General features: G+C 34.4%; 2 protein-coding genes across 6 annotated transcripts; one reads left to right on the top strand and one right to left on the bottom strand.

The window, feature by feature from the left end:
• Positions 1-454: 454 nt before the first annotated feature.
• LOC110703741 (pyridoxal kinase-like) lies at positions 455-8331 on the bottom strand. Its single transcript, XM_021881524.1, has 13 exons — positions 8117-8331; positions 7869-7986; positions 7352-7445; positions 7149-7253; positions 6824-6907; positions 5815-5888; positions 4709-4773; positions 3962-4025; positions 2731-2796; positions 2003-2059; positions 1733-1777; positions 1590-1643; positions 455-1126 (listed from the first exon to the last, which is right to left on the bottom strand). The coding sequence occupies exons 2-13, from the start codon at positions 7947-7949 to the stop codon at positions 986-988; spliced, it is 930 nt and encodes a 309-aa protein (XP_021737216.1). The 5' UTR covers positions 7950-7986; positions 8117-8331; the 3' UTR covers positions 455-985.
• A 2795-nt stretch (positions 8332-11126) lies between these two features.
• On the top strand, positions 11127-17508 carry LOC110703722 (trichohyalin-like). 5 transcript variants are annotated; one of them, XR_002507757.1, is made up of 4 exons: positions 11127-12477; positions 13533-13639; positions 16555-16633; positions 16916-17508. XR_002507757.1 is itself a non-coding variant. In XM_021881505.1 (2 exons), the coding sequence occupies exon 1, from the start codon at positions 11503-11505 to the stop codon at positions 12472-12474; it is 972 nt and encodes a 323-aa protein (XP_021737197.1). In that variant the 5' UTR covers positions 11127-11502; the 3' UTR covers positions 12475-12477; positions 13533-15627. The 5 variants fall into 5 exon arrangements, 1 of the variants encoding a protein (XP_021737197.1); XR_002507761.1 differs by lacking the exons at positions 16555-16633; positions 16916-17508 and adding an exon at positions 15259-15627; XR_002507755.1 differs by lacking the exons at positions 16555-16633; positions 16916-17508 and adding an exon at positions 14999-15627.
• Positions 17509-18202: the final 694 nt, after the last annotated feature.

Here is an 18202-nt window from a genome sequence, read left to right as displayed (position 1 = left end):
TTCAATAAGCGCGTGTAAGGCAAAACACCACAAGGGCCATGTCCCTCTTAGGCCTCAACTAAGCTTTGCCCATGCCCAACATATTATTACACTATAACCGAAATCCGATTTCCGACCACTTTCACCAGAATATGACGCCATTCTCTCACAGATGCTATTGAACGATCAAGTTCATATTTCTTTCTTTACGGTGTAATAAATTTCACAGTATTTGTTTAACTTCAATGTCATCCGTTACCTCAGTAAAACATAATTGTAGATGAAAGTACTACAGCATACGTAGATTAACAGGCAGTTTCTGATGAATGCTTTTGCAATTCACTAAGATGCTACGGTAACGAGTACTTTGTAAAGAGAGTTATTAGTACTGCCGCTGTCTTTTATGAGTATTACATACGAAGTGTCAAACATGTGACTATAATGCTCTTGCTTGACATAGATGAGAAATGTGATCTTTAAGGACAGTTAAATTATAATAACATAGAAGAAGTTTATATGCCTGAATACATGCAAACAATCTTAATTTCAAATCAAGAATCAAGACTAGAAATAAAGAGAACCAAAACTGACATTACATTTTCAAGGAGTGCTTAGAGGCTTCCTGCATAAAATCAGTTTCCAGAGGACAGAGGAGCCTTTGCCTCTTTGAGTAACAAGCATTGTGGTCCATATTGAGCTTTTGTGCCAAAGTCATTATAATTTTGTTTTTACAAACAAGTATAGATATTGTTTGGTTGACAAGGACAATCATTTGAAGCTGTAATGAGAGGGAACTAGAAGACCGAAGGTTGTTTGGTTGACCAACACGTTGAGAGTATAATTTCCTGAGGAGTCCGAAATGGAAGAAATAGCTTCCTGATCTCCACAAGAGTGACTCCGTGTAGGAAGTTCTACTTCTTTTAATCAACCAGCTTACTTTAGACACTTCCATAAAGTTTTGATTTCCTTAGGGAGTTGCAACTTCCAAAAGTGCGCTGAACAAGCACTAGCTATACTTCTCGGCATCAAACTTGACTTGGGGATTACGGATATCATCCTGGCTCTGAATCAATCGGATTTCTAGACTGCTTGTCTTGGGATCAAATCCTGCAAGACTGTAGTCGCTCATAGTCTTATGCAGAAGTGCCTGAAGTGATTGATGCTTTGTAAGAATAATTACAATGCACAACAGACATGACAATAACCATATTTATGTAAAGCAGATTGGGCCTTTTCATGATTCTAAACGCATCCAGACATAACAGACATGAGATTAGGCCAAAACTACCGCCTACAGAATATTACATAACATAGGAATGAAAGACCCCCAGAAAAAAAAAGAAAAAAAAAAAAAAAAAAAAAAGTACGCATCCCAAGAAGTCTTGTGAAATACAAAGGAACAGATCAACTGACTAATAATACAGGGAAACAAAAGCCGATAACATAATATCATGAGTCATGATGATTGCCAAAATTAGCATCAACTATCCTTAACTTAGATTGGGTTATTGTCAGAAATATATACTCCATACTAAGTCTAGAGGCCAGTCACACAGCTGCCATATCATCACATGACTCAAGCACAAGCAAGAAAATAAGTGGGAAGGTACCTGCAAGCTTGAAACAGCAAGCTCTGCTGCCCTAGCAAGATTATCAGGATACTTCTGTAAAATACAAACATGCCAAGATTAGCAACAGATGAAATAGAAACCAAGTCAAGTAAACTCAGGTAGATTAAGGAATGAACAATTACATTGCTCCACCCTAGTAATAGTGCAGTCATTAGGTCTCCTGTTCCCTACACAATAAATGAACAGTCTTATGTAGCAGCGTAAATGAATTTAGAACTTTAAACATTTCTATGCAGCACAGCTAGCCAAACACTAAAAGTGGTATCTCATGAGAGTAATGCCATATATTTGATTGGAATGCAAGTGCCAGATATAGCAAAGCATATAAATTGTGAATTTGAGCAAAAGTACTTTGGATGTGCAAAAGAAAAATAAAACGAAAAACTACGTACCGTAAAATATGCTGGGATTTTTGGAATCATAATTTTGAATTGCTCAGATGCCTCGTCCTATATATGATGGAAGCAAAATACTGTCAGGGACTAGAGGTTTACACACGCAGAATGGGATCATTGGTTTATACAACACAGTTACGGCTGCTGTCAACAAATACTACTTCGTATATAAATGTAACACACTCTATAATTTAATCCAAAAGATGAGGACTACTATAGCTCACATTATTATAGATAGGGTTATATGACTCATCTAAATAGCTAACAATTAGATGTTTCAGACACGAGTATGTGTCAAAAGTGTTATGGCACAACCATTTTATGAACAATTTGCCTAATCTTAGCCCAATGTCCAAGTGTCAAGCATCCCACACAGCTGACACAGGTACTTGAGGTGAAAAGAAGAGTTGGAGTGACATAGGACAATTGATTATAAGTTACAAAGAAAAAAGAAAGCAAAAGCGTAGACATGTGACATGTCTAATCGAAGAAATAAGACTTCACAGAAATCGTTCACAATATAGTATCTCATTTTGCTGATTGGATTCAAAAGTCATGTTCCTCAAATTAAATCAGTGTGATGAACATATTGAAAGAATACAAAATTTATGAATTGTTCTCCAATCAAGTCATTTTAGCATTACAATTGCATGATGCACTGAAGTAGACACTCATTTCAGTTTAAACAAAAGCTATACAATTACAGGGATCACAATAACACAAACCTTTTCTTTCTTACTGCTGCCAATGAGATAGAGATTACCATCAATATGTATGCTCGTAATGACAACCTGGAAAGTCATCATCCCACACTCATCACAACTGGATAATAAATTAAAGCTGTATCAAGATAATAAACAGAAGAAACGGGGAAAAAAAAACAGTCAATAATAATTAACTCAACTACTGAGCAAAATTTTATTATATTTATTGTTATTACTGAATAATGACCAGCATTGATCGAGACAAAAAAAAAAAAGTACATTCCCTAGGAAACTAGGCGTGCAAGCCCCCGAAACATGAAGAACTTGTTAAAATTTCTATTTAATAATTGCTCTCTCTAGTGATAGTATTTAGTTTGATACTTTTGTGGTTATATCAAACTATCCTTACATTCATATCATCACATTCATCAGTGGTCTTTGCCTAATATTCCACTTCTGACCTTGTATTTGTCTTGCACAATTTTAAAATTGGCAAAGCCTAGATCACAGGGGGGTTTCCTCATAGCTCTCTCTGCTGTTGTCCAAGATTTATCTCATGAAATGCCAATGGGTAGTTCTGGAGTAAGACAGTGATCGAGGGACTAGTCCTCCCCCCCCCCCCAAAAAAAAAAATAAAAAAATAAAAAAATAAAAAATAAATATATAAATTAAGTGTAAGGGTGGCTTTTGCTTTCAAAGGCATATGGCCCACATGAGGTATAGCTTATAACGAGGAATAGAATGAGTTTTACTGTCTTATAGTAATTTTATTCTAGAATGGGCAGTTATCAACTAAGAGCTGATTCTACCTTATTGGCAACCAGCAAAGTCAATTCTTTATTTTGGAAAAATCTCCAGTTAGCACTGCCACTTCCCCACTTAGGAAGTAGCAACAAAGGCCCTATAGTGTACACCAACAATAAACATACTAGCTTCTTCCAAATTAGTTGACTATAATGAACATCTATCCCAATGACATTAACCAAGTCATTATCCTAGCAAGAGATACACCAAAATAAGAGAGGAGGGAAAGTCTTTCTAAGAGTCTGGGACGGCATCTCACATTTAATTTTATAATTGCAGAGGTATTGCTTTAGCCACAACCACATATAGACATAAAGTACACAACTACACAAGATGTATTACGGAGGTGTTGCATCACCCAATAGCAGTTGTAATAATTATATATAAAAGCTTAAGCTGATGATGAAAGTACAAAAAAAAAAAAAAAAAACAAAAACAAAAAACAAACCTTTGCCGGTCCAGCCGCGTGTAGTTTGCTACAAGCTTCCCTCCCATCTTGTTCTGACACAATCCTGTCACAAATACAGGCTCTAAAACAACAAAACACAAATATCGAAAGACTAACATATTTTTAGACTCCTATATAGGTAGGGTAGATTCATTGCCAAGCAAAATCCAACAAAAATTCATATTGCAAAATGGAGTCACTTCCACCAAGAAGCTCTAAAACAACAAAACACAAATATCGAGAGACTAACATATTTTTAGACTGCATATAGGAAGGGTAGATTCATTGCCAAGCCAAATTCAACAAGAATGCATATTGCAAAATGGAGTCACTTCCACCAAGAAGTAAAAGGTATTATAAACAAAAGGCACTTGCGTAATTCAAATGTTCATTGCTGTCAAAAAAAAAATAATGTATTTACTTTGCAAGCCAAATATGAGTCTGTTAGTAATCCTTGTTGCAAGATATTGAAATACGGAGTTACTAAAAACCTAGAACTCCAAGGTCCTTTTTTTCATTATATTTCAAACTGGAATACAAGCAGAGCTTGTCAGTGTGTATCATATACCTCCAAAAACACGATGTTTTAACAAAAGAAGATGAGTAAGGAAGAGAGTGAAATTGTGGGAGAAAACTGCAAAATGAATCTTCTTTTCATAACTACTTCAGGAGCAGAGTACACCATATAAAATCCTCAGTTCAAGAATAAAGAAATTTTTCCACGTAGCACCAGATAAGAGATGATACCTCAAACCAGTCAGCAGTTCAGCTTCAAACTGGTTAGGCGTCAACATCGATGCAACAGGAACAACCTAGGCATCAAAGAGCACCAAAAAACAACAGCAATATAAATTAAGAGTTTAAACTAAAAGGAAAAAAAAGGCATCAATATTATCATTTCTCTTAAAAAAATATGTAAACTTAAACCACCAGTTCAAGGAGATATTACCACCCAACAGCAAGCTAATACTACATATTATCAAACAAGCATTTGCCTCATATAAGCACTTTTCTCTTTTGGTGAACAGCAGAGAATGTTGTCCCCATTAAAAACTAGTAAGTTGATTAACCAGGGTAGAAGAAAATATCCCCAAATAGAATTGCGGTGTCACGTATCACAAGCAGAGTGATTTACCATTGCGCCAACATTTCTTAATTATCTTAGCCTGGATACTAAAAATTTCAGCTTCATTTGTTTAATTGTTATGATTAGGTCAGTCAAGCCTCAAGCTTTGGTTTTACAATCAACTTGATTTCCATTGCACAAGCCAAAATTTTTAGAGTTACCACATTACTCGCATTTATGCCTTTATTGCCATCCCTAGCAAGTGGGAAACTCATACTCTCAAAGGCGAATCAAGCTAAAGTAAAAGACACTACCACAATTATCAAATTTCTTTCCATCTTCCTAGAAAGAGATTCGATCCTAGCAGGAGATCAAACAACAAACTTTTAATGAAACTGATATCCTTTGAAGCCTTGACTAATCAATCACAGATCCAACCAAACCCATCTCTCCATTTACCTATCATCAAGAGCTGATATTCATGGTAATTAAGTGCATAAAACCATTGTTTTATTTCTCAAGATGTAATAAAATTAAGATCTTCTCAGCTTATTTGAGGTAAAACATCAATCATCAAGTAGAGCCGTAGAGGGCAGTAGCAGAATCTTGAGAAAATACATCAGCATGTATGCAGCTCTATCATAGAAAACAGATAAAGTACATGGTTCCTGAGGTTGTGACAACTTGAAGTTTTAACAGATGAGTCATGCTTACAAAGTTGGCATACAATCTACATAGAAAGTTGGCCTTTTGACGTAGTAGATAAACTTACAGATAAGCTACATACCTTTTGCCTATATACTGACACCAGGTCTTCAGGGACATATAGCTTTCCTTCATCACCCATTACTGGATCACAAACTGAGAAGGAAGGTCATGTATAAAAGAAAATCATTAGACATTGATGCAGAAGAGAACAGAGAGAATTTAACCATAGCTAGCTGAAACAAATATAGCTTTCTCAATTGCATATAGGTATGAAGAAAGAGCTAAATTAACTCCATACAAGAGAAAAGAAACTTTAAATTTAATACCCTCACTTAGAATTGCTTAGTACTTTGTATAATATTGGATTTTAAAGCACTAACAATGTCCATGAGAAAGGAAACCTAAACAAGAAGAAGCTGATCACACTGTTCAATTCACAAAATACTTTTTGTCTAATGGCTCAGCCATGCTAGAGGTTACTCTTCAAGGGTAGAGCATATTGAGCACCCTTGAAATGATTTATCTTTCCAACAAACATCAGATATAATGGAATATCCTCTGAAAAGTTAATCTCCATTAAAAGGTTTAGATACAGTTCTACATTAGAATAAATAAACAAGAAAAAGTCATCCACCTAGTAATTGTGTTCAAGAACAGCTCTTTCATAATAAGGTTGTGCAGAAATGCAGATTTGAGCAGTTAAAAAAGCATAAGATAAAGATGCAGCGTACCAAAGATTACAAATATAATGAAATAAATATTAGAGGCACTGCTCTCAATTTTATCTTGTAGAAATGGAAACGCCCTGATTCCCTATTCATGCAATTTTATCTTCTACTATGTCCTGTGATCCCACCAATACTAGTAGCTTGATGTTTTATATTAAAAAAGACAGTGATCTTATAGTGTGAACTTGCTCGTACTGCTAGTAAGGTCATTAAGAAAATAAGTCCTAGATTATATATATTTTTTTTTTTTGTGTTTTTTTTTAAATCTGCAAAGATGAGCATCAGAAAACCATTCATCATCCAAGTAAAAGAACTACTCTACCATTATATTTGTATACATAAAGTGTGTGAGAAACCTACCAAAGAGAAGTCCAGGATTCACAGTTCGTAGTTTAGTTACAACTTTCAATACAGTATCCAAAAATGAGACCGAACCAATATAACCTGCAAAGTCAAAGAAAGCCATTTAAATTTTTAAGCTATTCATCAAAAAGCAACATGCCTCCAGGAAATGTCAAGCATATATACATATAGTTAGTTGACTTTAATAATTAAAGTTTTGGCCTCAGAAAGAAAGGATACACAAGATTGTTTGTATTAGTAAAGCTAGCATTTTGATTACCGCCTTGTACTAAAGCCAAAAAAAAAAAAAAACTATCTTGCATGAAAAATAGCCCATCCTTACCTGTCAATAAATGAGTGTAGAACAATAAATTATTTGCTTCTAGACCTTCAATTAAGTCCCAGAGTTCTTTCCCATTCAAAACTTGGCCTTTAAATGTCGGATAACCTGCATGATCCACAACTTAACAAAATTAATCAGCAGAAGATCATCAAGCTCCAATTTTCTTATGGAGGATTGAAATCAATGGCATAAGACCAGCTTGCCTGTGTGATTTGAGAATTGTACGGAATTTATCGGGTCTACATCATATCCAAGAAGTTGAAGCGGAAAGACAGCTGATTTATTGCCGACATAACCCTGAATCCCAAAGAGCCACAAAATTACATACTGAACATCAAACATCAACAATTCACTTCTCTTATCTGATATGGTTAAAATTTAAAATGCGCCAAGCAAAAAGGGCAGTGATGTAGATAGGATTCGTTCTCTTTTCCGTGTTTTAATTAACTCATATACTTTACCAACTAAACTAGCTCACATCCGCAACAACAACCAACTTTTAAATCAATGCATTAGCAAAATTCATTAAGAAAAAAAGCCATCACATACCATTTTTACCATATAATATAACTACTCATAGTAACATATCCACCAAATTTATGAAACTTTAAACCAATTTAGCAAATCCCAGATAAAATTCTCCCCGAATTTACATATTATAGATGAAATTAATCACACCCAAATTAAAAAGATGATTAATTTGGCGATAAATTCAAATACCTGAACAGTATGAGACTGAATACTGAGAACACGACCAGTCTCAGAAGGCAAAGCAATCGATAGAATGGGAGGTTGCGCCATTAATGATTTCTTCGAACTTCTCTTCCAATTATTTAACCTGGTCAATTCACAAAGAAACCCGCGAAAATCAATCAATTTCAAACAATTCAATGTATACAAATCATAATGGATAAGGGAATTAAAAATACCCATCAACAAAAGAAAAAAAAAAAAAAAAAAAGGGTCACCTCAAATTTAGGGTTGGTGGGATTTTCGAGGATAAAAAGGCTGAGAATCAATGAGCAAGATAATTGAAGAAGAGTATGAGTTAGACATTTAATTAGCAGAGGAGTCCATTTTTTTATTCAAGTTCTTCAGTCTTTTTTGTTTTTCTTGGTGAGAAACTTGACTGGATTGATGGAGTATTATTAATGTATAATTAGTGAATAGTGATTTTGCTAAATGTCAATGGAAATGAAATCATGACAACATTTTTTAATTTGTCACCAACCAACTATTTTAGGAAATTTCCAACTGCTTACCTTTCTAATCATACATTATTTCCATTCATGCACATAAAACTTTTGTGAAATTTGATTTGAAGTTTGTTGCATGTTACTGACTCCGTTTTTTTAAAGTTTTTACTACGAATTTTGAATATATGCATTTTGTAATCTACGGAATATTTTGACGAAAAATTAATTAAATGGTAATCACCCTTCTTTGGTTGGTAAAAAAGACTCTTATCAGGTACTTGGAGTAAAGAGGAGGATAATGTTATGGGTCCAGCCAATTAAAGTAAAATGTATCTTGTTTTGGTGCATTTACTTGGTCCATTTTTATTACATTTTACTAGCTTGAATTAAGTCCAATTTAGGGACTTAAGTTGTGGCTTCTTCTAGAAGTTTTTGGGATGCCTTTTGTGGCTTCTCTTGGAAGCTTTAGATGGGAAATCTTGTGGTAAACGAGTGACCAAGTGAGGCAGCTAGTAGCTGAGGATATACACACACAAAAATAGAGAAAGAGTTAGAGTTCTTTACAAGAGCTTTCAACTTCGGAGATTTTCTGGGCAGCCTTACAAAACTAGTTGTTGCCGGAGTTTTCACCGTTGGATCATGCTCAAATTTTGGCAGCTTGTTCCAGACATCAAGGGCTTTATTTTGGACGGTTAGATCGTCGTTTTGAGCTCTGTTTTGGTCTCAGTCGTCTCTGGACAGAACTGCTGTCTTTTGGGTGAATTCTACTCTTTTGCTCTCTAGTTTTCAATCTCTTATTGTTTGTTGTTGCTGGTGGGTTGTGAATTGTTGTGAACTATATTGGGTTCATTTTACCCTCAATTTTATCATCAATAAGAGAATATTAAGGGTGGACTCCTCAAGAGGTCTCGTGGTTATTATCCTTCACATCGAAGGGGTTTTCCACGTATAATTCGTATGTGCTGCTCACATTTTATTCCGCTTATCATTGATGCTTTGTGAGTGAAATATTGCTGTCCATATTTCATATTCTTGTTGTGTGATATTTTGGGTTGATTGGTTTGGATATTTGGTTAGTTGTTGAGTTGGTGATTCTGTGAGTGTCGTAGTGACCTCTTCCGATCCCTACAGATAAAAACACCTTCACTTGGTATGATTTATACCCCATGCATCTAAGATCTTAACTTAAGGGTCATTTGTCAATTGAAAAAAGCCATTTTCATGTTTGAGAATTGCATGTGTAGATTTACATAAGTTGAGGCAAGGGAAAGAGTTGTGGCTTTGCCAACCACGACATTCTATATATCTTTGTTGAAGGTGCGTACCTTCACCCCAAAAATATCATAAGTTGATGGAGACATCCCCACAAGCATAGTTTGAGGGAAGCAGTGGTCTTACGCTCGATACCATCTTCGAGTGTAATTGAGGATAATGGCATCGATGAAAAAAAATAAAAAATGAAGCCATCGTTTGTGAATGAGAATGAAAATGCCTTTGTTGATGCAAATATTGATCCTGTCCACCCGCCGCAAGAATCTACCTACATCGAACAAAGTGGGTTCTGAAGAGAAGGATACTAGTTTGCTAGTTCCTAGGAAAGACTCCATTCAACCTTCAATAGAGTTTAAGAACAAGTCCAAAGGAGGGAAAGCTTTTCTAAAGTCATGAACTCATGGTCGTTACATCCGATCTTCAAAAGAGGAGATTTAGAGAAGGGATTCGAAAACGAAGCAAGAGTTTGTATTGTACTTTAACCACGTCTATCCTATCATAAAATCTAATTTCCATGCATGTATAAAGAGAAAGGGCGGTACACGCATAAATCTCTTTGGATATCCAAGGAAAAAGCTTAATTTTAGTTTATGTGTTTGTATATTCTAATTTTAAGTGTCGGTGTACTAGCTGTATTTAGCGTAAGACGGCTCAAAATCTAGCAAGTATCGTTAAAGATGAAAAATAGTTTTTTTTTTTTTTTTTTTTTTTTTTTTTTTTGAGTGAAGAATGAACAGTAGTCTTTAGTCTTTTTTCTTTTTAAGTAAAACGTTAGGCAGATAAATTTATTGCAAATCAAGTTCCGTCAAAGTTAATACGAATCATAGTCTTGTGTCTTGTTTATTTACTCTGTTGAAATAAAAAAGAAAAAAGAAAATGGATTTTTGACTTTTACCACAAAAAAAAAATCAAAAAATTGTTTTTACCACCAAAACTTCTAAAACTTTTATTTTACCACCAAAAAAAAATTCAAAAAATTATTTTTTACCATCTACCGTCTAGAAAACCGTTAAATCTAACGGTTTGAAAAAAATCTTCGATTTTTATGCGCAAAACATGTTCTTCATAGGTTTAAGGGGACATTTTGGTTTATATTCGATTTTTATGGGTCCAATTTGAGGTCAAAATTGACAAAAAATGATCGAAAATGCTTTGTTTTCAAAATTGACAAAAAATGATCGGAAATGCTTCGTTTTGCATGTTTCACGCAAATTGAGGTATTTTTTAGTAGGATAAACGAGCCATTTACGAATATTTTTTGTCAATTCTGACCTCAAATTGGACCCGTAGAACCAAAATGCCCCCAAAAACTATGTGTTTGGCACGAAAATCGAATCATTTAAAAAATTCCGTTAGGTTTACCAGTTTTTTTGACAGTTGATGGTAAAAAATAATTTTTAATTTTTTTTGTGGTAAAATAAAACTTTTAGAAGTTTTGGCGATAAAAAATAATTTTATTTTTTATTTTTTTTGGATAAAAGTAAAAAAAACGGATTAAAAAATTTGACTGTAGTATGTTTGTGCTTCATTCTTGAAGATAGTATTTTTACCGAGTAGTGAAGAACTGAAGAAGTACGAGTAATAATAATTCTGCAACAATTTATTAACCCCCGAATAAATTAGAAATCAAAAACCTCCATTATCGAACACAATATCCTTCATTTTGCCAAACAATGAAGCGCAAGAAATGGTCAGAAATCGAAGAAAATACCCTTCTCACCAAATACGCGGAGCTCCAAAATTCTGGGACTTTATCAAAGTTAAGAACCCGATAGAAGAAATTCAAGCCAATTGCTGATCATTTGAACGCAATTCATCATCTTCAAGATCCGATTAACTACCCATTTAAGTGGTCATGGCGAGATGTATCGATTAAGGTCCAAAATATGAGGCATCAGTATTTGGGGGTGAAGCAGAAAATTAGGGTTTCAGATGGGGATTTTAATTGGGATGATGGGGAGAATCATTGGGAGAATTTTATCAAGTATAAGGAGGTTTTTGGGGATGTAGAGCTTGAATTGAAGGATAGTAAGAAATTGGGTGTTGGAGATTTTAATGAAATTGGACTTTTTGGGGGAAATGGGGATGATGGGTTAGGGTTAGGGTTTGAGATTGATTGTGATGAATTTGAGGAGGATGGTGAAGTGGGTGAGGAAGAGGAAGAGGAAGAGGAAGAAGAGGAGGAGAGAGAAGGGGGGGATTTTGTTTGTGGAGAGGAAGAAGAGAATGAGGGGAAGAGTGAGAGTTTGAGGAAGAAATTGAAGAAGAGAAGGATTGCAATGTTGGGTGCTAGGGTTGTGGAGTTGAGAAATGTTTTGGTGAAGAGGGATGAGAGGAGGAAGGAGAGAGAGTTTGCTAGAGAAGACGGGTTGGCGGTGAAGGATGGAGGGAGGATTGAAATGGAGAATTTGAAGGAGAAGAGGGAGAGGGAGGCAGAGGAGAGGGTGGAGGAGAGAGAATTGGAGTTGGAAGAGATGCAATTGAAATGGGCAAGAAAGGAATTTGATAGGAAGTTGAGGTTTGAGAGGGAGTTTGATGAAGAAAGGCGGCGAAGGATGAAGATGGAGGAGAAGAGGGAGGAAGAGGAGCTTGAGTGGAGGGAGAGAATGTTGAGTTTGCAAATTGAACATGAGAAGCAAACAATGCAAATGCATGCTGATGCTTGCCAAAACCAGTTGCAAATTCTCGGGATCATGGCACGGTTTATGTGTCAGTTTTTCGGGTCATCCGGTGATAGTTTGGGCGGTGGACTAGGTGGTCTTCCTCCCCAGGTTTTACAGAATCTGCAACACCCAGGAGCAGGAGACTTGGGGGATAACAGCAAGCCTGGGTCCAATTCTTCTCCAGAGTTTATGTGAATGGTGATTAACCTCTTTTTTATTTTCTTTCTAATCCTTTATTGAGATCTTGTATTGAATTTGCTGTTAATGCAAAATTGGAAATCTATAGTCTGTTAATTCTGCAGCCTGCGTAGCCTATATTAAAGGTTCTTGCAAAACATCAAGTCTGTTTATTAGGAGCATACCTTTGTGAACAATTCTGTAGTTGCAATCATAAGATTTGTAACTTATATGGCGATTAAAACCCGAGAGCACAAAATTGCCTAGTTATGACATCTATACTTTTTCTAACATGTTTACGTCCATATATAGTAGAGGAACTACATGGGTGCTGGAATTACTATTTTTTTCATCTATTCGTGCTGTGGGACGTTAGAGAAGATCTCATACAGTCATACATAATGTGATTGGCTTAGGCAAATTTTTACCCTTGCTCTATTGATGTTTGCGGTGAAGAAGTGGCTTGTGCTTGCAAGGCAATGTGATGTGTATTTATAGCCAATATTAACATGCAACAAGGAACTAGAAAGTGGAGGAGAACAAAGAGAGTTTTTATTTAAGGGTTTGAAAATATTAAACTGTGATTAGTATATTCCTTTGACATATGGCTTTCTCGCTGAATTTTTTTAAGCATTTGAAAGTATTACAGGATCACTGGGTGATGAATCTGATGTTATACAGATTAACATGGCCTTTAATGTGAGAAGACTTTATAAGTAGTGTAGCTGGATCAGTCCTCGTGTTTTATTAAGTACAGTTTCGTTGTTTATGGTAATTCTGTGGATGCAAGACTTGCAACCCAACAAATATGTAGTTTGTTGTTTTTATGATGGTTCTAATTTACTTTGAATTTGATCAATGATTATTGACTTACTGTGGATTTGTGGTATAGCTGTTATGTTTAAAGATAAAATACTTTATGTATTTGATCAATTTGCCATCATTTATGGCGATTTCCTGATGTACTGATGTCCTTCTAACCCCATTTTTTTTATCTGCATCGAACTACCCTCCCACCTAGTTGATTCCTCTTCTGCAATTTGTTGACCCTTCTCTCTTTTTTATTATTATTACAGTTTATTGAAGGCTTAAGTATTACGGTTGATGACAATAAACTGTTCAAGAAGGCTTCTCATGTGTGTTATGCTGCTGCTGAAGCTCTTTAAGCTGATCATACTTTAAGGTATGCCATCTTTGCATTAGATTACCTCCTCCCCTGTGTCTAGTTTTAAAGCACACTTAGAAATTGGAATCTTATGTTCTCTCTCTCTTTTCGAGCCTTGTTTTACTTCCTTTTCTCTGTTGCTTTAATTATCATGTTTCATACCCTGTTTCCTTTCGGTTTCCATCCTTTGTGTTTTCTTTCCTAACATATTTTTGGGTTGGGGTATCAAACACTTTTTTCTTCTGTAAAACTTTAAAAGAAATTTTGAGCTATATGGGTTAAATGGTATTGCCTATTATAGGCTTCTTATGGCCTTTCAAAACTGAAACTTGAGGGCATGCCAATATAATCGTTAAAAAAAAATAAGCTCATTCTATTTAAAATATCGCTTTGCCTTATTTTTTTTCCAAGTTGAAATTTTACTGCAATAGTATATTTATTTAATTTATTTGGCCATTATACTCTTAGTTTCTTGAAGCTCTTGCTTAACCCGTTGTCGTTTTAACACAATTTTTGGGTTTCCGGTGCTCTCATTGAAAATTTGTGCAGTGCATGCATTAGGTGCATGATTTGTTGGTTTTCCCTATTTGTTGTTATTGTTGGCTATGGTTGAATTGTGCACGTAATATGTGCGTAGTATATTATCTCAACTCAGAAGTCTGTGGAAGAGGGGATTGAATTAATTATTTTATTGAATTTTCTGCTTAAACACTAGGCTAGATGTGGAACCTTCATGGAGTAGCACCTTGGTTTAAGGAGATTTGAAGAGTCATTATCTGAATAGTTACTTCATGAAACCTCCAAGGGTTCCAACTAATCATCGTAAATGTTCTGTTGATTTGCTAGATAGGATCTCCGACTATTAATTGAAATTGCTCTGTTGATTTGCTGCATAGGATCAACAAACGATTAGCCGCATAAATGCATGTTTCCTCCAATCTTTCTCACCAGCCATTCAACTCTTGTGTGACTAGTTTGAAGTCTTTGAACTTTCCTGCCAACTACCAAGGCTTTGTTCTTTTAATCTTTAACCCTTAAATTTAAGGGAATATTATTTCAGACAAGGTGATACAATGTACAATAAGTTCATATAAGTTCGGATCATAAGGGCTCCTTGGTTTATTTTTCAACTATAGCTACGTTCAGATAGGGCTATTCAGGTGAATAGAATAAAGACTAACCATCTAGCTCTCCTGCTAGTCAAATGTGATCATATATGTTTTTAAGTTTCCAATTTCGAAGACTTGACGGAATTTTCCTTCACCTTGCTAATTATTTCATCCAAAATTGCTTAATATTGTAAGATTTTTTAACGACGCAAAATATTATAATTTACGATCCCAAAAACCAATAATTTCAAACATCATGAGACAATAGGAGAGTTTGCTGCATTCAGTCGCATGATGGAGCTGGAATCGTCTGTTGCTGAAAATTCTCTTGGAATGGTAGGAGTCGAACAATTATTTCTGGCAAGAAGACATGCCACACGAACCACAAACTGTAGGTCTGTAGCTCCTAACTGCCAGTCAAACTTGAGTTAGTTGATCCCCCTTTGATACATTGATTTTAGTCCATATCCTTTGCCGAATCCTTTCATGTTTCATCTTTTTTCTTCTGCTAAACTCTGTATTAATCAGGTTGATGATATAATCTCCTCCAGCACTACGTGTTGACCTCAATATGTAAGAAATTGGTGACTGTCAGCAAATCATTTCATATCTGTTATGCTGTATGCTCCTAAATCTGTCAAAGAAGCTATACATACAGAGATGTAGATAGGAAAAGTTAAAGGTCAGAGAAATTATCTACAATTAGTTAAAATTACTTGTTTTGCGCTATCTGGTGGGTGTTGTGAAGTGAAAGATTGTGTCCTTAGCTTCTTTTTTGTAACATCAAGTTTATGTATACGATACTGAATTTGACTAGAAATTACGAACATATTGTATTTTTCTATTATGATATCTTTAATTACATATTAATAATAGATTGGATGCTTAGATACTCCATTCTCTCATCTAGATTGTGATCAATGTTTTGATAAACATGTCGAGAAAAATGATATCTTATCAAATGAGAAAGAGACATATTCTAAATAATGTTTTGAAATCAGTGAATGGTAGTCGATCGATCCCTGAACAACTAGTCAACCATATGCCTTGTCCACCAGTCATACTTGCGACAAATACATTACAGTACAGAAACCCAATAGTAAGTTTTTGTGAAATTAGTATAGTGTGCACGGGTGCACCATGCGCATGGTGCATCCGGTAAAACTAATAAAGGCGGAAAGAACATACTAGTGTTTGAAAAAGAACATACCTATGTAGGCTATGTTTGATAAAAAAACATGTTTGTGTTTGACAAAAAACATGACATTACAAAGAATATAAAATCTTTACAAAAAGAACATGATAATATATTTAAGAACATGTTCTTTTTCATGGTTACTCAGGTAGTTGAATGTGTTTGAAAAAGAACCTTATGTTTGATAAAAGAACATGTTTGTGTTTGACAAATAATATGTTTGTATTTGACAAAGAACATTACGTCTTTACAAAAATAATATGATAATACATTAAATAATATGCTACGTATTCTTTTTCGTGGTCACTCAGGGTGGTTGAATTTAACAATTTTTTTTTTTAATATATATGTTTATACATTAAAGAATATATTGTATGATGTAAAGAACATATAGTTCAAACTCAAAAAACATTATAATCAAACTCAAAGAACATATTATACTCGTGTTCTTTATAAATGTCTATAATGTTCTTTTTTTTCGCCTATATTCTTTAAAATATGCCTAATGTTCTTTCCGGGTGCACCAACCACGCATTATGTTTTGAGGTATTCTTCAAAATCCTATCATAATTATATTATTTTTATTAATTTATCTATTTACTTCTTTATTGTGTATGTGTAACAATAAGTCCCAAGTTCAGACAAAGCTGAGATATGTCAAGATGAGGAGGACCTTATCATCAAGCTCCATGCTCTTCTCGGCAATAGGTACATTTTCTCTTCACTTCACTTAATTATATATAATCTTCGTCTTTAATCTCTATCCCTTCAATAAATGAATGAATTTTGAGTACGTGTTGGACACATAATTACGTGCATCTAAGATCGATTTAGACTTATATATCATACCTAAGCTATGATTTTACATAAATATAGAGTTATAATATAATCTTAATTTGTGACATTAGTTAATTAATAGTTGCTTAAATTAGAGAATATGTAAATGATACGGAGTCGTCCTTAGTATTATATGTATGTATTTGTTGTTAGGTGGTCATTGATAGCAGGAAGGTTGCCAGGAAGAACAGACAACGAAGTGAAGAATTAAGGAAGAAGCTAATTTGCATGGGAATTGATCCTAATAACCATAAACTCTATCATCATCTTCCCCATCAACAAAAAATTCCACAGCAGCCACTAGGGTCTCCCATCGCGATTTCATCTGAATCGAAGAAGGACGATGGTAATGCATGTAGTAGTAAGCCATCATTGAAATCTCATGGAACTAGTGCTACTTATAATAATGATGATGACATGAATGGAAAGAATTACGCGATAGCTTGCACTGGGGAAGAGACATCGCCTATGTTGGATTTGAACCTTAAGCTCGCCGTTGAGATGCCCTAGCATATATTTTCTCAAAGAGTACTTGTAACTTGTTAGGGAATCAAAAGACGGACTGGTAAGTACGTAGATATTAAGAAAAATATTTATTATTTCTCTTGGTGTATATCATATCATCATATGTTTGGTGTATAATTATTGTGATATTATTATTAATTATGGCATGTAAAAGTATCTTTGTTGACAGTACCATTTTTTTTTTTGAGCAAATTTATAGACAATACCACTTGGAGGATTAATCTTTGATTTATCTTTTGAATATGTTGTCAAACTTGTCATAGATTGTATTAGGCTTTAATCCTCTTGCAATACCGCACACAAATTTTTTGCATTATTTCATTAATATTATTAACAATCAGTTTCCATTATTAATAGTCTACATTCACTACAATTATTATTTTACATGCATGCATTCTCTTGATAATTTGATATCTCCAATAATATGTGGAGTAATATGTAAGTTGAGAAGTATTGATACTTAATTCTCAGAATTTATTTATTTTTTCGTTATTGTTAAGAGAGGCATTAGGGCGAGTGATGAGAACCGATCCCACGATCACCTGGAGTCGAGAGGAGAACTCTAACCACTTGAGCTATCCCTCACTCTCATACTTGATTGTCAGATTAAATGTATAGTTAACCCTATATCCATCAAGGAGTTCACCTTATTTTTGCTTATCTAACCTTTTTTATTATTATTTTTTTATTTTTTATTTTTACAATTTTATCTTATTTTTTCTTATCTGATCTAATTAGAATTTAATCTTTTTGATCTGATCTAATATAATTTATTGTCTAATTGACCTTAAACATATGCCAATCCATGAGAAGAAAATTTCAATTGAGACATTATTAGGTTTGTAAAAATGTGTGTTTTTTAATATAGAATTTTCATGACTTTTGTCATTAAAGAATTAAAAATATATAGCAATG

The sequence above is a fragment of the Chenopodium quinoa genome, unplaced genomic scaffold (genome assembly GCF_001683475.1).
Source record: "Chenopodium quinoa cultivar QQ74 unplaced genomic scaffold, ASM168347v1, whole genome shotgun sequence".
Taxonomy (NCBI): domain Eukaryota; kingdom Viridiplantae; phylum Streptophyta; class Magnoliopsida; order Caryophyllales; family Amaranthaceae; genus Chenopodium; species Chenopodium quinoa.
Note: the sequence above shows the minus strand (reverse complement) of the source record. Positions and strands in the feature narration are given on the sequence as shown.